We start from the raw sequence: 24,527 nt of genomic DNA on the forward strand, positions 1-24,527 counted from the left end.
GCTCCCTCCGGGCTCTGGAAAGGGCTGTCCTCCTCCCGAGAGAAGGTGCGAGGAGCGGGGCCCCGAGGTGGCTGGGGAGGGCCGTGCCCTGCGGGGAGGCTCGGAGCCAGCCGCCTACGGAGCCCAACTGTTTGCCACCCGGGCCGGGCGGATGGGGCGCGCCCGAGTCACCCGGCGGGCGGGGACGGCGGCGGTAGGGCGCCCGGGCTCAGCCTGGCGGTGCCCCGAGGGCGGAGGACAGGTGGCTCAGCGGCCGCCGCCAGGTAGCGAGCGGCTCGGGGGCTGCGCGGCCCGGTCCCCAGGTTTCGCTTGCACGGGGCCGGGCTGGCGCTGCCCGCGGCGGGGGCGACCTGGCGCAGTTGGTCGGGGGCTCCAAGCAGCCCCCCCCCCCGGGTCGGGGGCGCCCTCGGCCTCTCCCCTCTCGCTCCCCTTTCCCTTCCGGCTCATCCGGCCGCCCCAGACGTGACCCCCCGCGCAAGGTGTTGGTGCTGCGCACAGCCGGGGCTGGGTGATGGATGGCCCCAAGGTCGGGGGCGGCGCGGGCACCAGCCTCTCCCCAGCTCCGCAGGGATGTGAGGGTATCTGGGAGCAGAGCCAGGTCATGGCAGTGGGGGCCCCTGGGACCGCGGCGGCGGAGGAGGAAGAGGAGGAAGAGAAGCAGGTGACTCTGGTCGGAGGGGCTCGTCCTCTCTGGCCCCGGGGCGGGCTCCCAAGCCAGTCCCCCGCGGCAGCAAAGTTTGGAGCCACTGGCGCTGCGCCGCGCCGGTCCCTCCCCGCGCAGTTCCCTCGGCGGGGTCCGTGCCGCCGTCGCTGCCGGGGCAGGACAAAGGCTCATTAACACGTGATGGGACCGCGCCTCATAAATGGGACTGGATCGCGAGGGAGCCAGAGACAGCGCGCGAGCGGAGGGAGAGGCAGGGACCGCGCGAGCTGGGGGAGGCGCCGCGCACCCGGACCGGCGGAGACGGGCGGCCCCACGCCGCGCCAGGCTGGGCGAGCGGGAGGACCCGCGCAGCGCCCGGGGAAGGGGCGAGGCTCGCGGGCGGAGGGGGCTCCAGTCCCGATCCTTGTCACTTGCGGGCGCTGCAGGCTGGGGACACCAGCGCGCGGGTAGCGCGGACCGACTGACTTACTGACCGACGGACTGAGGCACGTCCCGCTCCACCCCACCCCTTGGCATCCCAGCGCCGGCGCCGCCTCCCTCCCGCTACTCCCGCGGCCACCCCATCCTTCTGCACTTCTTTTCCGCCTCCGCCTCCTCTAGGCTCCCGCGGCGCCAGTGCCGCCCCCTGGCCCGGGCGGGGCGCCTCCGCTCCCTGCAGAGCCCTCCGTAGGGGGACGTTCCGTTCTAGCGGAGAAGCAGTCCCAGCGCTGGGCGAGACGTGCCCAGGGAGCTGCCCATCCGAGGACCAGGGGATGCGAAGGGTAAGACCTGGCAGACTTGCATTTGGAAATACTTTTCCCTCTTCCCTCCCCCCGGGGACTGACCTGTGTGGTCCCCAAGGTCCATCCTAGAGTTCTTATTCCGCGTGAGCGAATCGTGCGTTCGTGTTTACTTCGCCGTGTAGCCCCCGCCTGTTACCTGCGGTCCGTGCTACTTCTGGAGGTTTCTACCGTTTACGAGTTCCTGAATGTGTGTGCACCTGGCTCTCTGTGTGCACTGATGTCTGTTTGTGGAAAATGTGTAATTGTGCATGTTTGAAAAACAGGCGCTTGAGTTGGTGCTTAATGGCTATAAGCCATATCAGCAACTAAGTCTTCCCAGAGAAATACATCCATCTCAGCATCAAACCCAGAAACCGTCTAAAGTAAATTATTAGATGTCATGTAAAGAAATGTATGTCAAATAATGAACTTTTTATACAGGAAAATATGTAGCTGCAGGAGCCACTCTTCTTTGAGGGAAAATAAATGGGCACGTAACTAATATCTAAATTTGAATGTTGATGGAACCATTTAACTCAGAAGTGGCCATTAGCTGAAAAAAGTTGATGTGCTTTTAAAAGACATTTCTTGCTAAGGCTTAGAACCATAAAAGGATCACCTCCTGAAGCAAATGTGTTTGCTGTGATAGATGTGAGAAACTGTCATTTGGTCATTTGAAAGTTTAGAAGCAACATGCATGTATCTAATTTTAGTTTTAAATTGAACAGATGAGAAAAAAATTAGTCACCTATTAATCATTTTGTCTCTCATCTCTTTTTTCTAAAAAAAAATAAGTGTTATTGCCTTTGTTGTTGTTTTCTTGATACATTAAGCATACTTTAGCATTTAAAACAATAAAAGATTAGAATAGATATACTGGCTTAAAGGTGTTGAAAGATATTTCCGTGGGTCCCATAACTTCTCATTTTTATTACCAAGATAATATATTTTGAACAATGGGGGAAATGTAATTTCTTAGCAGAAATGGAGTGGACATTGAACATCAGTGGGATGCCCACCGCCATCAATCTATTCTGCAGAATATTGAGAAGCTCGGAGCAACCAACCTTTAAGGTTCCCATAGGACTTTATCTGATTTAAAGTGTTGCTTTTCTAATCCCACCCTGCTGACAGTTTACCAGGAAGATAGACTGATTGATTTCTTTTGGTCCCCCTCCCCCACTCTCCTAACTCAGTTATAGCAATTTTATCAAAATAAAAAGCCACATATAGTTTCTTAAGTGAGACAAATTATTTTCTGATTATATCCATACATGAACAGTATCCAGGCATCTCCAGAATTTCAAACGTTGTATAGTGCAGGCAGTTATTTGTAGGCACAACAGCAGTTATCATAGTTGGGCAGGAGGCTTGAGGATGGACATGGTTTTAAAAAACTAATCCATTTTAGGTTATCAAAAGAACTTACTGTAAAAAGACTCTTTTTATTTCAAAGATGTCCTCACTCCAGGCAAGGAGCAGTCTTGGCGAAGGTATGTATCAAGTGTCTGATAGGGAGAAGTCTCATTGTGTTCCTAAGTCTCCGTAGGGGTACAATGATGCTGGGGTTGGGGGGGGGGCGGAGTGCTCAGTTCAGTTCTGACCTTTCAAAGATGAAATGACTATGCTTGCATACTCCTTATTAGGAAGGCAAATTAGATCTCATGCCCCCCACCCCCCTTGTAACAGACAGCAGCAGTAGATGTGCATACAAAAAGAATGTTATGCCTAGTCCCTTCAATAAACCATAGGCGATAGTATGTACATTGGTGTGTGAAGTTTTCCATTCTGGTGAAAATGCGATCTCACATTGGAGTAGTGCTGGGCTTTGTTTGTTATCCGCTGTTTTCTGTCTTTTTCTGTTACCCTTTTCCCAGTGGACTGCGAGCCTCCCGTCTCGCCTGTGAGATTGTTCTTCTCTAATAAGCCTAGCTGCTGGATCAATGTGTTCTTTTTGGCATTTCAAAATGTTAAAATAGTGAAATTGTTAAGTGTTACCAAGATGAAACTACTGGGAATAAAATTCTCCGGAAGAACCACTATATTTGTGGCATGTTTCAGTCTATTCCAAAAGAAAACCCCTTGGATCGGTTTACCTGTTTTCTGAAGAAAGAAGCAGCCCCATTGATTAGTGTTGATAAGTGTTTAGTATGCAGTGTCAGCTTATTAATTACTAAGGCAAAGCCTGGAAAACTCTTTCAAAACAATGGTGTAACATTCTCCTCTTCTCTGCGTTGACTCCAAATTAACATGAACCACTAGGAAATTTAGACAGGCTCCTTGGTTGTCTGGCATATGAGTGCTTGGATTTAGAATTGAAATACTTGGATGTATAAGAATTAACTATTATGAAATGAAACAGCAGTTACAGTTCACCATGCTTACCAAATGTTTCTTTCCAGAAAACAGTTGGCCTAATAAGGAAGGGGATTATTTCTCATAATTAGCTCTCCAGGAATGCTGCAAAAAAAAAAAAAAAAAGTAATATATTGAATTTGGAAATCCCTAACAACACATGATGAAGAAAATGAGATTCGGTTATAGCATCATGAATTTGGTCAGTAAGATGGAGCCTAGTCTTCGGGTTGCTGCCTGTTGTTCCAGGGGGTAATTATGTTATCTCAATTGTGTGATGAGCACAGAGAACTTTCATCCCTGTATAAAAGGACGGTGTCTTCACCAGTGTAAGTCCGGCTCTTCTGTTTTTGTAGTCACCATTTTCTAATGGAACCAACCAAGTAGAATAAAACCAGCATTGGGTTTAAGTAATTTATAATTCTGTTTTTGACTCTGAAACAACCTGGACCCAGTAGTGTTTGAAAAACTGCTGGGACCAGGCTTATGTAGTGTATGTACATCTACATTGTGAGGGACAGCAAGCTCTGCTAATTTTTCTTTTCTTGACTGAAGATTGGTGGTGAAGTTAAAGAAATCAAAACCAATGGATGCACTTAACTTCATATTTCCCTCCTGAATCTCCAACTCTTTCCTAATCCTGTTCTTTAATAATGTTAAATTTCTATTATAACTGCCTGAATGCTGTTTTTGAGGGGAGGGGGGGATTCAACACTTTGCCACTGAACTGCTACTAAATGTTTTGATAGCCATTAATTAGATCAGATTAACTTTATAACAATTACAGATCAACTCAGATTTCTCTCAGATATTATTCTAGACTAAAAGAAACGATAAATCTCATCCAGAATATGTACACTGCATAATTTTAGATGACTGGATATATCAACACACTTTTTTGCATAGGTATGAACAAACTTTTTCATAGATGTATATCTAGACCAAAAGAAAGTTAGACACTTTTCTTTTTATATTTGAACATATAATTAAGGTTTTAAATAAATATTATAGATTTGGGGAAGTGTCCAAATTTAGGGCAGCTGTGCAGATGGGCATTGAAGACTCAAGGCAAAAGGAACTATCCACCTTGATTCAAAACAAGGCTGTTCTTATTTTCCACCATAGTGGAATAGTGTTTCAGTCCCATGTATTCTAAGAATCTTGCAAAGATGCCAGGATGGGCATAACCACATTTTACCAATTTTTTATTTTGGGGAAGAAAGTTGAAGGAAAGCTGGAAGAAAATATACAGTTATTACTACATCACAAAATGCACATTAACATGATAATATGACAAATTATAATGCTATCACAAGTAAGTTACAGCTATAGGAAATTTGTGAGATCTGAGAAAGGAAGGATTATGTTCAGTGGTTTTCCAATGTCTATCTCTTGGTACTATCCAAATGGTTTGATGTTAGATGAACTTCTCTCTCAATCAGGCCTTCATGGGTAATAGGTAAGCTAGGACATATCAGGAATAATAGGTCAAAACTATTATATAAAGTAATCACTGTGAACTTCTAGTTCATAACATAAAATATTTGCCAAAAGTTTTCCTACATCATATTTCTTCAATGAACAGGGTATCTATCTCATTAAAAAAAATGAAATATTACATTTCATTATAATAGTTTTTATAGGACAATTGCAATTACAAACATTTTGATCTAGATCTAGTTTTCATTGAGATTTTCCATATAGATTATTGATGTGTAATGTTGGGATGTCCTCCAATTTAAAAGTTTCATTTGGACAGGTTAATTGCATAACTTAGTGACCATGGACTTCTTGAGGTTCATAGTTGTGTTTGTATAGGCTTTTAACGGAAGGATTTTATTCACCAAACCTGAGCAAATGGGCCTGGCAGAGTCATAGTAGTTGTTCCAGAATGCTATGAATTCTGTTTTAGCCCCAGCTGGTAACACTCTCACACCTGCACTTTAGGAAAGCTTTCAAAGTTGTTCTTTGTTTGTTTTGTGTTCTTTTGTTTTTGAATATGTGAGTTGAGATGAGTCAGGTAGGAATCAATGTTTTTTAGCTAACTCTTTTTAACCCACTGTGCTATTGCATTATATTCTGTATTTTTTAGTAAGATTAGTAAAGTCGATTTTGTATTTTTTGAATGCAACAAGGAATGTAAGTTCCCCTTTTGCCTAACACAGATGGCAAATCATTTTTCCCTAAGAGTACAATCTTTTATTATCTAATGTCTTATTTTTCTACTATAATTTACATTCATAATTGTTTAGCATTTGGATTCGTTGAATAGAAATTTGATCTCTTTGGCTTGATTCCTTACCACCATTATCAATTCTGAATAGCATTTTAAATTGTTTCTTAATTTCAGGCGATAAAGTGCAGTATAGTTACCTGAATTTGATGGTGTAATAGCTATTTTTTATTCCTACTAGCAAATTTCATGCTATTGCTTTTTAAAGAAAAGCAGAGGCATTTTTCAAAGATGTGCCAGGCAATCTGTTGTGATAGTTGAATATACTGGCAAGTGCTTTCACAAACTGTGTATGTCAGTAGTATATTTAAATATAATTAAAATAACATATAATCAGGAAACAATGTTTGTCAAAGTTTAAGTTTAAATGGGAGGGTTCCCCTCTTTCCTTCATCATTTCTTCATTTGTTCTTTTAGACAATATATTTAGAGAAGAAAATTGGAATCAATATGATTTCTATGAATTAAGTTACAAGGAGTTTCACATTTAAATTGGTGATAAATTCCATTATGTTTTTTAAAAAACAAAATTCTACTTTCACATGTGGACATTTGTACTAGGAAACTTATAACATTGATTTCTGTTGGTCAGGAGGCTAAAAATATGTTTTTAGTACAGCAAGTGAACCACCATTATAGATAGTATACCTTTGTCACTCTTGCTTGCTTTTAACTCAGCTATATTTAAAAATAAATCAATTTTATGTATTCTTTACAAAAGAGACTTAATTTAATGCCACTATGATCTGTGTATTTTGGTTTATTCCGGTGTGGGTTGTTAAATGGATAAGATTTTCAACTCATTTTAGTGCATTGCTACCAGAATTTTTAAGTGTTTTCTCCAGTTTTGATGTAAGTTGTGGTGAGCAAGCAATATGCATGTAGAGAAAGAGCAAAACTAAACAACACATAACCAAAGTAAGCAAGAAATCATCCAAAGAATTCTGTATCTTTTGCATGTGTGAGAATTTGACTTTGGAAAATGTACAGCTGCTTTTGGAAATTATATCTAAATTCTTACAAATAAAAAAAAGGAAATCTTTGAATGATTTCAGTCCTCAGCTATGGAAACTAACTTTGAGTAATCAATGGTCCATTTTTTATTGATGAAATAATCAGAGAGAGAACAGTCTGCCCAAAGTCATATATTTTAGTGCTTTGGGATACATTTCCATATATTTATAACTGGTAGATATTTTTGTAAGATACTTGCCATCTATAAGCAGTGTAAATTGCATAATTACCAGGATAATTCTGTAAGGTAATTTGCATTACTTGAGCCTCCTGCAAAATTTCCATTTCAGTTTGTCGTTTTCTGGGTTCATCTCCTGTGATACATTATTTTATGGTTCTGGGAAAAGAAGAACAGAAACAGAGATATTTCCATCTTTAAAAAAAACCCAGCTGGAATGCTAACTACTTTTGCTTTTTCCCTGTTCTTTTATGCGCAGGAACCATGGGTTCCCTCCCAATGGTGTTCAGCAGTGTTATAAAACTTTACATAGTCTTTGCCAATAGAATTAGGAGAAAATGGTGTTGAGTTCTTAATTTATGTCTGCATACTGGGTATTTAAATATTATATCTTGAAGCCACTTTTCTTTGCTGGACAATATATGTAACAGTAAGTTTCCTGAAACAGCATAGAGAAGCCCTGAATTGCAGGCTGAGAGGTTCCCCACTTGTGCTTATGTTCACGATAGACTACATTATTCTATTCCAGTCAAATAGAAAGCCTTGGTCTTAAAGATCAGTGAGTTTACTGTGGCCTTGTAGTATAGTTTGATATCAGGTAGCCTGATTTCTCCAACTTGATTCTTCTTTTTCAAGATGGCTGTGGCTATTTGGGGTCTTTTGTGGTTCCTAAAACAGCATGGTACTGGCATTAAAACAGACATATTCAATCTAGAACAGAATAGAGAACCCAGAAATAAACCCACATCTTTATGGTCAATTAATATTTGGCGAAGGAGGCAAGAACATACAATGAGGTAAAGGCAGTCTATTCTATAAATATTGTTGGGAAAACTGGACAGATACGTGCAAAAAAAAAATGAAAGTAGACCACCACCTTACACCATACATAAGAATAAACTCAAAATGGATTAAAGACTTAAATGTTAGACTTGAAACCATAGAAATCCTAAAAGAAAACATAGGCAGTAAAATCTCATACATTTTTTGTAGCAATATTTTTTTCTGATATATTTCCTTGGGCAAGGGACACAAATGGGACTAGAACAAACTACAAACATTTGCACAGCAAATGAAACCATCAGCAAAATGAAAAGACAGCCTACTGAATGGAAGAACATATTCGCCAATAATAAATCTGATAAGGGGTTAATTTCTGAAATTAATAAAAAACTTATAAAAACTCAGCACCAAAAAACCCCCACACAATTCAATTAAAAATGGGCAAAGGACCTGAATACACTTCTCCAAAGAGGACATATAGAGAATCAGTAAACTTGAAAAAAATGCTCAACATCACTCATCATCAGAGAAATGCACATTAAAACCACCATGAGATACCACCTCATATCTGTCAGAATGGCTTGCATCAGTAAATCAACGAACAAGTGTTGGTGAGAATGTGGAGAAAGAGGAACCCTTGTGCAGTGTTGGTGGAATGCAGATTGGTACAGCCACTGTAGAAAATAGTATGGAGCTTCCTTAAAATTTTTAAAAATAGAACTGCTTTATGACCCTGCAATCCCACTTCTGGAAATACTATATCCTAACAATCCCAAAACAAACAGAAAGAATATATGCACACCTGTGTTTCATTGCAGTGTTATTTACAATAGCCAAGATTTAGAAATAGCCTAAGTGCCGATCAGTAGATGAGTGGATAAATAAACTGTGGTACATTTACTCAATGGAATACTACTCAGCTATAAAAAAAAAAAAAAAAGGCAGGAAATCTTACCTTTCACAACAGTCTGGATGGATCTGGAGAGTATTATGCTAAATGAATTAAGTCAGTCAGAGAAAGACAACTACCATATGATTTCACTTATCTATGGAATCTAATAAACAAAATAAAACTAACAAACAAAATAGAAGCAGACTCATAGATACTGAGAACAGACTGACAGTTGTCAGAGGGAAGCGGGGCTGGGGACTGGGTGAAAAAGGTGAAGGGATTAAGCAAAAAAGAACACAATAAATAAACTCAGACACACAGACAACAGCATGGTGATTACTAGAGGGAAAGGGGTTGGAGGAAATAGTAGAGGGTAAGAGGGGATAAATGGTGATGGGTGGAGGCTTAACTTTGGGAGGTGACCACACAATACAAGGTACAGGATGATGTACTATAGAACTGTACACCTGAAACCTACATAATTTTATTTACCAATGTCACCCCAATAAATTCAATTAAAAAATCTGTGAAAGTCTACTTTATCATGAAAGAAGGCTCCCTTAGCAATCCATTTCAGTGATCTAAAACCACTCATAGATTAGTCTTTCTTGCTATCTAACCTTCATTCTTCTTTCCCCCTCCCCCTTCAGTCTTTTTCATAGCCATAATCTTTAACAATGGCTCTTAAACTATAGAGTGTGTTAGAATCTCCTGGAGGCCTTTCTAAAACACAGATGCATCCCAGCCCTGTAGTTTCTGTTTCTGTAGGTCTGAGGTATAACCTGGGAATTTGCATTTCTCTTAAGTCCCTAAGTGATGCTCAAGTTTCTGGAGACAGATGACCCTTTGAGAGTCACTGACTATAAAATAACTCCCTATGCACTAACAACCACTGTGGGACTTCTCAGATTGTTTTTGTACACTGGAATTTCCCAGCCTGCTCTCGCCTGTCTTGTTTCCTAATTCTTTATCTTCATGTTATTTTTTCTGAATCCTTTCAGTTACTCAGCCCCATACAAAATTGCATAATCGAATCATGCAAACCTAGGAAGGATTTGACCTTGAATAAGTACAATAGAACTAACTCATGGTTTCAGTAGCATAAAAATTCTGCACTTGCATCCAGTTAGAATACTTCCTTCTTAATCATAACTATATTTGCAAAGCATATTTTGCATCTTTACTGAAGCCTATTTCTTCAAGTTCTATTTTACATAATTATTTGCATCTTGAAAGCATATTTCTCTGTTTATATCTTTCTTTGTTAGCACACACTGAAAACTTTTTATTTAACATTTCAACTTAAGAAGGTGATACATAAATACCTACTTTTAAAAATCATGTCTGAATGGAACTCTGAATTTACACAACAATAAAAACTTATTTAAAATTATTCCAGTGAGAAAAGATAGGAAGGAAATGGAATTGTTTAGAAAGCTACTATATCCTCAATTTGTATGAGTATTTGAACAAATATTCACTTCTCTTGTGAAAGATTCCAATTTAGACCCTGTAATAATAGAAGATAATTTTCCATTCTTTTTCATCACAGAGTTATAACCTTTGTTGGTGATTTCATATTTGAAAATTGGAAAGCTAAATGTTTCATAAAGTAGAAATGAGTTGAGTTTGTTATTAGAATTGATTTTGGGCTTGTGAGACATTCCCTTCTTTTAACCATATCTCGGCATAAACATACCATTTATTTTCAGTAGAACTACTTTCCTTTACTCATTCTTAATTACTTTCTTGAGGCAGAATTCCAAATATTCACAATTAATTTTTATTAATGTATTAAGTTTTCTCAATGTCCTTTTGCCTCACAAAAGCAATTTGAAATTTAGTTTTTCTAGACAGTAGTAATAACACATTTTAACCCTCAATAACATATTTTCTTATTTATGTTTTAATTAATTTAATTGTAAAATGCATAAAATGATGTAGCAGGAGGAGAAATCGCTCAACCAAAGCAAGAAGTATGTCCTGAACAGAATAACAAATTTATTGCTGAGGGCTTATAAAAGCCACTCCATCTAGTGGTTGAATTTTCACATAACTTCTCTTGACAAGTCTTTAAAGAACACTTGCACATGGAGAAACCCATTTGGGAAAGAGCAATGTATAACAGCAAGCTTTTGAGGAAAGGAAAAATTTCATTATAATAATAATTCCATGTATTGTTTTTAAAGGTCAACAGTGTATAAGTAGGATTTGTTTAGAGTTGTGCATGTCACAAATATTTCTTTATATATCATTGTTATGTGGCCAAACATTGTAGCTCATAATATATACCTGGGCTAAACAAGAGTAAGAACAAAAAGTAATTATCAGATCCTTCAGCATAACCTCCACTTACTGCCAATATAACTATTTGATACTGAGTTAAAAGATCCTGGGATAAATCATTGTTCATGCCTTTTATGTAACTTTTATATTTGGGCATTTTCTTTCTAGATGGAAATTTGAGACCAAGACTTAGGTTTAATTCTCTAATGATCAACTGACTTTATGCCAAGGAAAAGTATCCACAGTTAAAAGCCATTCTACCAAGATATATCTGCCATGTTGCCAGTGCACACCAATATTCATTTAGTGAACATGTATTGAGTACTTACCTTGTGCCAGGCAGAGGACATATAAGGCCATATAATACAGGGCTCTACCATCAAGGGTTGTCATCTGAAGGGTTTAGAAACAAGAAAGAATGCTATAGGATGACTCAGCAGTGCCCATCATCTCTCTTTGGGAAAAACCCTCAAAGCATCTATTGGAAGGGGATTTATACAACCCAATACTCTTTGAAGATGAAGTATCATATGCCTATTACATGTATTCATATCCAACTCTACTCTGTCATTGTGGAAGGACCGATGGGTGGACTTTATTTGATGGGATGAGGTAGGATGGACAATCATTTCCATTGCTTCCTTGACCCATATTCATTACACAGGTATGATACCCGGATATACAATGTATACAATACTAGGCACAGAGAACACACACAATAAATATGTGTTCAATGAAGCATCTTAGGGCCTTTAACTTTATATCCATCAACCACATTGCTGTGGTAACAGTTCTCTGCCCTTTGGGCACCAAGAGTTGTCACAGACACTTTCTTGTTGGAGCCCTACTATAGTTTACAGAATTTCTTCTGCCTGATTCTAGCCAAGATCTTAGGAACTAGCCATGGAGAGCTGCCTTCACTCTGGGTCCAAGGAAATTATACTGCTCAAGGTGGGAACTTAAGCAATTTCCAATGAGTTTTAATGTCTCTATAAAAATAATGAATGTTTAAAGCTTGTTTACTAACAACAGTCATGGCTCATTCAGACCGAAAGAAGGTGCCCTCTTCATTCCTCACTTGGTGTTGTGAAAACTGTCATTACCATCCACAGTCCTTATAATTGATTAATGAAGAAAACATAAACCTACCTAATTAAAAAATAATAGTGGCAATAACAAGTTAGATTTTATTTACTTGCCAACAGTCACTGCAGATAAGATGCTAATCCAGGGTTGGTATTTATAGCTTACTAGAGGTCTGATGCATGAAATTCATGCAAGAGTAGGCCTTCCTTCCCGCTGCTGCTGGCACCGGCTTCCCTCTGGCATCTGGGACCCTGGCTTCCCTCAAAGCCATGGCTTCATCCAGAAGGTTGTGTGGAAGGATGTCTGGAAGGACATCTGGTCTAATTAGCATATTATGCTTTTATTATTATAAATGGTTAATTGGCATACTTTGTTCCTAAAGACCACAGAGCAAGGATGATTTGCAAGTGCCATAGGCATCCTTTTTGCAGTCGGCAGATCATGCCTCCAGATTTTAGTTGTTCACTATGTAAAATTATCATGTACTATTTATCACTTCCTTTTCCCCAAATCAACTCTTCCTGCTTCCTAAGAAATGGAAAGAAGAGTGTCTTATTAAATGATTCTTGGGTCTCAAAGTTAAGAGCAGACACATTGAATTTTGCAGAGCTGACTGAAGTTTTAGCTCTGCTCCTCTAGTTGGAGACCTTGGACAAAGCATTTCACCTCTTAGTTTTCTCATATGTTCAATGGGGATTGTAATAGCACCTCTTTTATGTTAATATAAAAAGCAAAAGTAATATTTATGTCCAGCACAATGCCTGGCATGTAAACATTCAAATGTTTCTCATTGAAATATTTGGGAATTCGAATTTTCTCTGCTGTGCATTTAAAGCACTCAATTTTTTTGAGATGGGAACATGGAGAATCAAGACTTTGTTTTTAGTTGGATTTAATATGTATGCTCATGGATTCAAAGAGAAAATAGCCCTTATTGAAGAATGAATGAGGAAACTTGAAAAGTATGCTGCACCATTTGGACAACATGCAGCACATTCAAAATTATTGCTGTCCTTGGTAATGGATGGTAAAGATTATCTAATGGGTTCTATACATATTACAGATCAGAATAATAAATTGCTTCTGACTTTTAATGACCAGACCTCATATGCAAGTTAAAGATAATCCTATGGAGTGTTTTACATGTGAACCAGGCTTCTACGGAATTGAAAACTTTTTATGTTCTATTTCAAGGAAAGGCTGCTCCAATTATGCTTAATTATTTTCTTTATAGTTTATGTAGAAAAGGTTTCTCTCTGGAGGGGAAAAAGCAAAGGCACATATCAGTGGGAAACATCAAAATAGCAGAGCAAAATTAAATGGTAAATGGAATTAGTTATAAAAGTCAGCAAATTATTCTGTTTATAACAATTATTTGCCTGTGTGATAGGCTCTTCTTGTGGCATCATCACCTACTAGTGAGTGCTTATCTGGTGTGGTTTAGTTTCTTGAGCCATAAAACTCTTTTTTTTAGCAAGCCTTTAAATGTTAAATAATAAGCATACTTCAGATCAAATTTGAAAATAAATATAGCCTTATAAGATCTTACTGTCTGTTTAGCTTATATAATTGATATATATTTATGAAAAGGCTAACACTCATTTTATTAGCAAGAATAGACCAGAGAAAATAGTGCTAATTAATAACTTCTATGTTAAAAAAAAAGAAAAAGAAAGAAAAGCTAAAGCTCTGAGAACCAACTGAGCATTACAAGCATAATGGAATTTTCTTTTATATATGGGAGAAGGAGCTGACATTAATACAAAGAAGAGGGATTGTGTATTTTTGCCTAAATTATCAGGATAATTAAGTCAGTCCTTTATTTCTCATTGCTATAGAAGATGATGCAATAACTTACCAAACTACTTTAATAATTCCAATTCTAATGGTTAGAACAGACTTACTTGCCCACTCAGCTGTAGCAGAAATACTCATTGAGTTATGATGTTGGCCTGTGAGAGTATCCATGTATATTGAGGACTTGGCTTAGACATAATGCAATTATGAGTCAACTAAAAAATTTCCCTATTAACTTTAAAGAAATACATTAGCAAGTTATTTTTCTTGATCAAATTAGTAGAAACCAGACTTGTTCCCAGAAGTGAATGGAAAATAAACAAATATATCCACTGGCACCATTGTTCTCTTGAACCCTTCACAAGACTTCTCTGAGGCTAGCCAAGCAGAACAACACAGAACCAGCAAAAGGTAGGGAAAAAACAGGATTAAGCCAGGGCCTGGCACTTCTGCATTTGATATCCTGGGCTCCAGTCAATTTAGATACTATGAGCTTGGCATTGTCTCCTTAAAGCATTTATAAACTTAGAAATTTGGAGAAAGAGCCTCATGAGCTGGTACAGTCTGTAACTATATTGGGAGCACCAACCCTTCTGATGTTTCCAGTGGCTTTTCTGCCTTCCTGGACAGGACAACCTGCGGGAAGCAAATACTGCCTAGTGTCTGTCCCCCCAGAGATGCTGTACAGGCCAGAACTGCAGGGATTTTGACTCTGGATACAACAGTGATAATATCTAAAATGTTGAAATGTCTCTCTGAAACATATAAGGTCTCCAGCTGGGTAGTGAAGAATAAAATAACCTGCTATTAAGTTATACTAATATGGAAAAAATGCTATTTGTAGTCTTGTTTTGAGGACTTTCTTGATGCTCACCCTAATCAGAACACGGATGTCTTCTATCCTTAATGGTTATACAAACAAAGATATACAAAGATATAGACTTTGGTAGATTAAAAAAAAAAAAACTCATGCTGCTGCCATACCCATAAAATTTCTTGGATGATACCATAGCTTGATAGTTGATGTATAAATTTGGGGGGGAGGATTAATGGAGAGGCAGGTGTGCATATAGAGAGATGGATTAAAATAACTGGTGGTGGTATACTAAAAAATTGAAGTTAATCGCCAAAACCAGTTTGGCTCAGTGGATAGAGCGTCGGGCCTGCGGACTGAAAGGTCCCAGGTTCGATTCCAGTCAAGGGCATGTACCTGGGTTGCGGGCACATCCCCAGTAGGAGATGTGCAGGAGGCGGCTGGTCGATGTTTCTCTCTCATCGATGTTTCTGACTCTCTGTCTCTCTCCCTTCCTCTCTGTAAAAAATCAATAAAATATTTAAAAAAAAACAAAAAACTAACCCTTAAAAAAAAAAAAAATTGAAGTTAAGCCGTAATTGGTTTGGCTCAGTGGACAGAGCACCGGCCTGCGGACTGAAAGTTCCCAGGTTCGATTCCCGTCAAGGGCGTGTACCTTGGTTGCGGGCACATCCCCAGTAAGGGGTGTGCAGGAGGCAGCTGATCGATGTTTCTCTTTCATCAATGTTTCTAACTCTATCCCTCTCCCTTCCACTCTATAAAAAAAAATCAATAAAATATATTTTTTAAAAATTGAAGTTAAAAAATAATAGATGCATTGCATTAAAATATTCTTATTGTTATTACAAATGCATGATTTATAGCTTGAATTATTAGAACATGTTGGTTTATTTAAGTAGAATTCAAGGAAAATCCCCGATATATTTTTTAGTCATTTTTTTACTATAACTGCAATAAAAACAACTGCTTTTTTAATAGGTACATCTACTATGCATCTTGCTAGAAATTTCCAATTATGATTTTCCCAGTAGCAAACAAAAACAAAATTAATGGCAGCCACATCCCCCAAAGCATAAACTATATTACTAATGAACTCTCAAAGAAAACTCGCAGTGCAAAAAAATGAGCAGGTGAAAATTACTGTAATAATCCAAATGTAGAAATAAAAGCAAGAATTACTGAAATGCAGAGAACAGTTTTCCTGCCACGATCCCATTAACTTAAAATAGCCTGGGCACTGTGGTATTTGGACATTACCGAGATCCTTGAACTGCACAAAATTCATGTGTATTTTTTAACTGTATTCTTTAATTGAAGTTGGACTATATTGGATAGAAATTACTTTGTATCTAACTCATATTTTATCTAGATAATTTGTTTTGATGAAAGTGCTTGGTTGCATTAAAAAGGGAAATTGTGGTGACAAATATGGTGATTTTAATCTAGAGTAAATCATAGGCACACGGGTTTTGCAGCATGGAAATAAGATCTGTGATCCTTTTTCTTCACTTTATAGTTCTTCCAATTACTGATTGTAGTCCTTGAGGCCATGCCAGTAGGCAGATCCCACAAGATGCTAAGATAGAAAATAGTGATTTAGTAGGAAGTAGTGTTAATTACAGTGGACTGACAAAATGCCTCAATTTTGTGTTGGTAAGAAGCTGGGAGGCTTGAATATAAGATGCAAAACGGCTTTCTCTTAGTTACCGTTAATCCTTAAAACTACCAAAACCAGCAACTCTGGTGTCTGAGAGACATGGGTTCAGCTACAAACTTTTCATATTCTGGACAGCTTATCATCCAATTGGCCTCCATTTCCTTGTCTGTGAAATGGGACTTATAAATAAGTACCTGATAGAGTTGTAATGACAATTTAACGATAGAATAAATGAAGAATCTCTCAAACTCCTGGGATATACAAATAGACATATTCCTCTTCCTTTACCCATGTGTATATTTTCTATTTTCTTTGTGCCTTAAGTGCTGAGACAGAAATAAAAATTGAATAAACAGCCTATGGTTCAATTAGGGCAATTAGATCATAGGGCAATTAGATATTATCTCGATATATAATTAATAAATAAGGCTGAGAGCCATAGTGCTAAGTAATGATAATAATTAATATTGAAGAGTTAAATTTTGTGCCAGGCACTATGTTAAGTGTTCTTCAAAATATTTAAGTTTCAACACAATTCTGTGATTTAGGCTTCCACCTCCTCCTCCTTCCTATTTTACAGATGAAATACCGAAGTTTTGGAAGACTAACACGGGTCTGACACTAACACTTGGTCTGTGTAACTCCTAACTCAGTGTTCTCTCCATTAGTAGTGCTTTGACTGGTTGGAATCAGTAAATAAATATTGGTTTTTGTGATTATTTTGATTATTATAGATATCACTCTCTACTTCTAATTTTTTTATAAGCTAATGAGCCTAATAGCCACATTTTAAACAAGCATTTATAAATAGTAAAATCAATTCTCTGGCTGTTTATTTTAAAACAAAACCCAATTGCTTAGCTTAGAATTGAAGAGCCCTTACAATTTGGCCTGTTCCCTCAGTCATCCTTATTTCTAGGGCCATCCACACAAGAAGCCTTGAATGATGAGACCTGACTCTTGTCTTCAGTGTGCTTGTGGCATCACACCACTCATGGGGGACACAGCCAGGAAGCACTGTCCATTATCACTCCTCTCTGGCAATACATATCTTGGTCTTGCCCTGACTGGGTGACTCAGTTGGTTGGAGTGTTGCCCCATTCACCAAAAGGTTTCGGGTTCAATTCCTGGTCAGGACACATATCTAGGTTTCAGATTTGATACCCAGTCAGGTGTGTAGGACAGGCAGGTGATCGATCTCTCTCTCTTTTTTTTCTCTCTCTCTTTTTCTCTCTCTCCCTCTCTCCCTCCTTTCCTCTGTTTCTAAAATCAATAAAAATATATTCTTGAGTGAGGATTTAAAAAAAATCTTGCTCTTCTTATGAGCCCCAGTGAATATTAGCCCTGTGTGACATATTCCTTGGTTGGTGTAGACATTTTAGAAGTTTTTCTCAGCCATGGCTCAGTCCAAGTGTCACCACTGGGTGAAGAGACTTGCCTGCTAGAGCCAGGACTGGGACCCAGGTTTTCCTGCATGACCACATTCTTCCTTTTGGTCCAGCAGTTTCTTCCTCCCCGTTTACATTCAACACACAGACCACACAGCTCAGTCTCTGATTCCACACTGTCTTGTTCTTTGGGTGTCTTGCACATCCAGTCTTACCTGTGTGACAAGATGGTTAAAGTCTTCAGGAACATCAGATACTGCTTGTGTGTGTGTGTGCGTGGCTATAGAAGCCAGGTGGTAAACACTTCCTGACCCGACTGTGAAATGCACACCATATACAAGCACATGTTCTTCACTTGACCCTCACTCAGACCCTGGCGCTCCATAGAGGACTCACACAGTGGCATATCCAGAGAACTCAACTAATGAAAGAAACATGTTTCTGGCGCATGCCACGTCAGCAACTCCTGGGTGGCTTTTCTTTAACTAAGTGACTGACTCATTTGGCTGACGAATCTGGCAAGGATTTTACCTGTATTCAGAGACAGGAATGAAATAACATGATGGGACTCATTGACGTTTGTTTGAATTCTGGTTTTCTCACCATCCGGCTTATCTGTTTTCCCTGTTAGGATTCCCTGCTGCCAGCCTCTTTCTCAGTCCTTTGGAGTTTGGCCTACTAGAAGACAGAGGGTATGAAGTCGATCCTAGATGGCCTTGCAGACACCACCTTCCGCACCATCACCACGGACCTCCTCTACGTGGGCTCGAATGACATTCAGTACGAAGATATCAAAAGCGACATGGCGTCCAAACTAGGGTACTTCCCACAGAAATTCCCTTTAACTTCCTTCAGGGGCAGTCCCTTCCAAGAAAAGATGACTGCGGGAGATAGCCCTCAGTTGGTCCCAGCGGACCAGGTGAACATTACCGAATTTTACAACAAGTCTCTTTCGTCCTACAAGGAGAATGAGAACATTCAGTGCGGGGAGAACTTCATGGACATGGAGTGCTTCATGATCCTGAACCCCAGCCAGCAGCTGGCCATCGCCGTGCTGTCCCTCACGCTGGGCACCTTCACAGTTCTGGAGAACCTGCTGGTGCTGTGCGTCATCCTGCACTCCCGCAGCCTCCGCTGCAGGCCTTCCTATCACTTCATCGGCAGCCTGGCGGTGGCAGACCTTCTGGGGAGCGTCATCTTCGTCTACAGCTTCGTCGATTTCCACGTGTTCCACCGCAAAGATAGCCCCAACGTCTTTCTGTTCAAACTGGGCGGCGTCACAGCCTCCTTCACGGCCTCAGTTGGCAGCCTGTTCCTCACAGCCATCGACAGATATATATCTATTCACAGGCCCCTGGCCTATAAGAGAATCGTCACCAGGCCCAAGGCTGTGGTGGCATTCTGCCTGATGTGGACCATAGCAATTGTGATTGCCGTGCTGCCTCTCCTGGGCTGGAACTGCAAGAAGCTGCAGTCGGTTTGCTCAGACATTTTCCCACTCATCGATGAAACCTACCTGATGTTCTGGATCGGGGTCACCAGTGTGCTGCTGCTGTTTATCGTGTACGCGTACATGTACATTCTCTGGAAGGCTCACAGCCACGCGGTCCGCATGATTCAGCGCGGCACCCAGAAGAGCATCATCATCCACACGTCGGAGGACGGCAAGGTGCAGGTGACTCGGCCGGACCAAACCCGCATGGACATCAGGCTGGCGAAGACCCTGGTCCTGATCCTTGTGGTTCTGATCATCTGCTGGGGCCCTCTGCTTGCAATCATGGTGTATGATCTCTTTGGGAAGATGAACAAGCTCGTTAAGACGGTGTTCGCCTTCTGCAGTATGCTCTGCCTGCTGAACTCCACCGTGAACCCCATCATCTACGCTCTGAGGAGCAAGGACCTGAGACACGCGTTCCGGAGTATGTTCCCCTCGTGTGAAGGCACCGCGCAGCCCCTTGATAACAGCATGGGTGACTCGGACTGCCTGCACAAACACGCAAACAACACAGCCAGTGCTCACAGGGCCACGGAGAGCTGCATCAAGAGCACTGTCAAGATCGCCAAGGTGACCATGTCTGTGTCTACAGACACGTCTGCCGAGGCTGTGTGAGCCTGATGCCTCATGGGCAACGCAGGAAAAGAAATTATTTTTTTTTTAAGCTAAAAATCTAGAAGAGTCTGTCGTCTCATCAGTTATATTTTTTAAGTTTATCACGCTCACTGAAAAAGTGATTGTTACCATGATCAGTTGTCTGTTCGCTGATGTTTTGATAGTGTAGATTCTCAGACTCAGTTCTCCAGGGATTTACAGTGAAGAAAGCCTGTTGCTTAAGTGACTGGAAGGTCCTTCAAAGTGTCAGTGAAACAGGAGGGAAGCCTTTTGCTACACAATTTGCAGTCTAAGTACCACTGGAACAACACCATGAAATGAGTAATACCTTTGTAGCCACCACTTTCATTATAATGTGAAATGTATTTGTCCATCAGTATCAGAGCTGTCCATTTTTACAGCTGTTATAGTACTAAAGTAGAGCTATTTTGTAAAATGTATTGTGTCCTGTGAAATGTGTACCGGTGTTTACTATGTGTTGTTTATATTTGTCTAGTTCAGCAAAACTGAAAAGTAGAATTTTATGAAAACAGTGGGATATAAGCAGTGGGTATACGCCAACAAGACCACTTTTTTTAAAGAGTATTGCCCATGATATAACTTTAGAAACCTTAATATTTTTCAAATATCTCTTTAAATTTGACATTGGAAATAATGATAACGGTGGTTGTTGTTGTTTTCTGCTAATACAACAAGAAGAATTGGAAGACTCTCCAAAGTATTGAGCAGAATTTAGTGACACTTAAAAATTTATTAGCTCTGCATTTTCATACAAGGACATTTATGATCTTCTGGACTAAAGCTATTCTCTTGGGTGATGGATTACAATTATAACAGGGGGGAAAGGTATATCGACTTCTTTGGCTGACGTCTCTGACTTTCTTTAGTCTTTAGCTATTACTGGACCTCTTAAGACAGCATGTGTCAATCTTAATGTATATTGTTATCACTGTGCAATTGCTGTTTACTTGAAGAGTATTGTATTCTTGTATTCCAGGTTTAAGTAGATTTTATGCCTGGGTGGCCAAACAGCAGTCTTCATTTTTTTTCTTAATTGAAAAGAAGTATTGTCTGGATCAGTAAAATTGTACTGTGTGTGAGTGTGAATATAAATGTGTGTACGTGTGTGTTTCTATCCTGCAACTGTTACCGTAATGTCATAAAGTGAGAAAACTGTGACCAAGTGTAAACTGTACCACTTGCTGTACTCTTGTACATGAATTCAGTTTCTAAAATCGAGTTCATTGAGATAATCTTGTTGATAAAAATACTGACCATGAGCATTCAGAACCCTCCCCCCACACCACCCCTACCACTGCCTTTAAGAGGCTGGGTCAGATATTACTAAATTGACCTTCAGGTATTTCATAAGACCAGTGTTTAGCAAGGAATAATCAGTAATGGACATTTAAGTGAAGGTCTGTATTTACAGTGTTAATAGCAGGAAATGAGAGTGTTTTAGCTTCTGAGCACCTAATACCAATCAAGTCCATGGAGATGTAAGTCATTATAAGGGAAGTGGTTCTAAAAATCCTACAGTGGTAACATTTTTTTGATTGTGCTTGTAGGTAATGTGATCCCGACTTAAGTAACATACACGACTTGCTGGAAGTGAGACGGCCAGGTCCAGCCGGTGTGGCTAAGGGGCCTATCAGACAGTGAGTGGGTGGGTGAGACCGAAAAGGGCAGTGAGGAGCTGACACACGCGTGATAGAGGCCTGGATGACATATGGCTGCTCTGTGCTTCACCCAGACGCCCTTGGGGACAACCCAGCACCCAGCTGGTTTGGGTTAAGGAATAGACCTGTTCTCTGGTCCTGGTAACCAAGACCTACTACAGCATAAGGATGAGCATGGCTTCCTTTCCTCCCACACCCTGGTCTGCTACTCCTTAATGGTGCTCAGAGTCAGGCCCTTTCCCAGCAAGCTTAAGAAATGGATACTGCTTAAGAAACCACTTGACTGGCAAACTCTACTTATAATCTCCTTATGCAGACAAAGCACGGCTCCTGCAGGATCCAGAGGCCTGCACAGCATGAAGTGAAATGGAGAGCTAGTGTTTTTGGTGACTTTTTAGATATTTAGATACCTGTGCAGCCTGGCCTAAGGCTGAACGTGGCCCGTGGACCAAGCTGGGATACTTTAATCATCTGTGTACATAGCTCAAATCCACCCACTGGTTCCCTTGCTTTACCTCTCTGTGATATGCAGATGAGGGCTCAGGTTGCTAGAGCATTAATAAGATCTCTTTAGAAGAAGGAGAAAAGATTCTTTATGAAAAAACTCACCAGGGTCTAGTTTTCATTTAAGAAATGCCACTCTTTTGTCCCGCATTAGCCTGAATATTAATCTACATGTCTCAGAGCTCACCAGACAATACAAACTTTCATCTCACAGCTATGAAGACATGGTGAAAGTGAAATTCTACTTATTGGTAAAAAAAACAACACAACAAATCTCCAGGATTCATTTTTGAAACTGTATTTGTATGTATGCAATGTAGATTTTATAGTGTGTTGTGCTTTCAAAATCTAAATCATATATAATCAATGAAGGGACCATGGGGCTGACAGCACTAAACTTGGTGCTTATTGATATTCTAAGAAATATCTGTGAAATATCATCATGTATGTGTTATACCTCCTTCATTTTAAAACAAATTAGTTTGATTCCCTTTGACACTTTTAATATCATTTCTTAACCAGGTTACTCAGATATTCTTTCATGAATATACTCATTAGAGTTACCATTTATTAGTATAATGCATTAATTAGTTCCTTAATTAGACCTATTAATTTAAACATAATTTAGATTTCAATAAGTGTTTAAAGGTCCAACTTCAGAGTTATCTACTTTCCTCTGAGAATAATACATTTGTCCTGACCATGCATTCCGTCACATATGTCGTCAGAAAGGGCCAAACGTCCAACCTGCTCACTTTCTTCAGAGTAATGATGAATCTTTCAGTCCTACACTGGGAATGTCTTTTCTTTGCATGAGGCTCTTAGAGATGTGGGCAGACTTGTTAATGTAGTGGCTAGTACATAATAGGGGTATACATACATGTGTTCTGAACCAGCTCAGACTCGTCACAGTAAGCAGCTTTGTGGCTAGCAAAAGAGAAAGAGCAGTTGTTTAGACAAGGAGGGCTGTTCCCAAGAACCTCTAATTTTTCATTATCTGTGAAATATATGTAAAAGAAACACAGATCTGGGAAAAGCTGCCGACATATGCCTACACTTGAGATGATTCCCAAGCCTCCCCATCCATCACTTTGAGTCAAGTCTATCTGGCATTAGGTGTCAAGGCATTTTAGCCGCCTACACTCACCCTACCACCAGATGAGAATTAGAGCCTGGATGAGTAGCATTCTAGTTAGTGCCCTAATGATTAATTTCTGCCATTCCATGTCTGTAAAAGTGACCACCAATATCATGCGCAAAATTAGATTTCTCACAATCTAGCTGTATATTTGTATGATATTTTAAAATCTCCTAAATGCTGGGCAATGGCTATTAACAAATGTCTTGCACTGGCCTTCTGATGAAATGTTAACAATGCCTATTGTAATATAGACAAAACATTTTATCTACTGATTTGGGCTGAATGTATGTAAATAGGTTAAAAAAAAAAGTCAGATGTTGAAGCAGTGGCCTACGAATCAGTAATTTTCAGATAGAAGAGTTTCTTTCCTTTGCTGTAGCCTCCTAAAAGCTGTCTTCACTTAAATTTAGTGCACTAGGCCTGCTGGGGATTGGAGTCCCCAGGAAAGGAAACCTTTTCTTGTAATAATATAAATGAAGATACTAGATCATCTGGGTTCTTCCAACGTTTCAAGTGGAAAACAATTCTTTATTGTCTGTAAATCTAACATTATTACTTTTCCTCTTAGAAAAATATTGTATTGTTAGGTGTTTGTTGAGCTGGTAACATCCTTGCAACTGCTGCAGTTTCGTTGTTAGTAATCTGTATAATATTTTGTACACAAGTACTGGTAAGATTGTTATTCACTGTAGCTTCAGTCATTAAATTACTATAGCAAAGTAGTACTTCTGTAATATTTATAATGTATTAAGCCCACACTCTATTTTATTTCAATGATATAATTACATTGTCATTTATAAAATTGTTACTTACAAAGGAAAACATCCCATCATGTCAATTGTCCAAAGTTACCTGGAATTAAATAAAAATTCTAGATTATCATGAAGAACATAAAATATCTTTGAATTCTGCCTTATTTCACAGTCTGGTGTTAAAACATTCAAGATTTAACTTCTAAAGGGTTGTTAAACAACTGATTACCAATTCCCAAAAAGCACAACTTTATTTGAGAAATGGAGACAGATTGGATTAATATATTCACTTTTAACATGGGAAAAACATGCAAAAGCCATCATTCATAAAAAGGAAGAAAGCCTGCATGCCTTTTTAAAGCATTATTTCATCAAAGAGTTGAATGATAGTGCAGCAAATTAAACAAATGTACTGTTCACAATGTGTAAAGTA

The 24,527-nt window shown here is 39.7% G+C and overlaps 1 protein-coding gene and 1 long non-coding RNA gene across 4 annotated transcripts in view; one reads left to right on the forward strand and one right to left on the reverse strand.

Moving 5' to 3' along the window:
* Positions 1-1,608, reverse strand: part of LOC139012341 (uncharacterized) — an 88,772-nt gene extending 87,164 nt beyond the window's left edge. The window contains exon 1 of the long non-coding RNA XR_011471851.1: positions 1,489-1,608. This is a non-coding gene — a long non-coding RNA (uncharacterized lncRNA). The remainder of the gene's footprint in view (positions 1-1,488) is intronic.
* Positions 1-24,226, forward strand: CNR1 (cannabinoid receptor 1). 3 transcript variants are annotated; one of them, XM_070418110.1, is made up of 2 exons: positions 1-45; positions 18,540-24,226. In XM_070418110.1, the coding sequence occupies exon 2, from the start codon at positions 18,603-18,605 to the stop codon at positions 20,016-20,018; it is 1,416 nt and encodes a 471-aa protein (XP_070274211.1). In that variant the 5' UTR covers positions 1-45; positions 18,540-18,602; the 3' UTR covers positions 20,019-24,226. The 3 variants fall into 3 exon arrangements, with proteins under 3 accessions (XP_070274211.1, XP_070274210.1, XP_070274208.1); XM_070418109.1 differs by lacking the exon at positions 1-45 and adding an exon at positions 599-661; XM_070418107.1 differs by lacking the exon at positions 1-45 and adding an exon at positions 883-1,425.
* The last annotated feature ends 301 nt before the right edge of the window (positions 24,227-24,527 follow it).

Source organism: Myotis yumanensis, unplaced genomic scaffold (assembly GCF_028538775.1).
Source record: "Myotis yumanensis isolate MYYU_CA2020_CCGP unplaced genomic scaffold, mMyoYum1.0.hap1 SCAF_6, whole genome shotgun sequence".
Lineage (NCBI taxonomy): Eukaryota > Metazoa > Chordata > Mammalia > Chiroptera > Vespertilionidae > Myotis > Myotis yumanensis.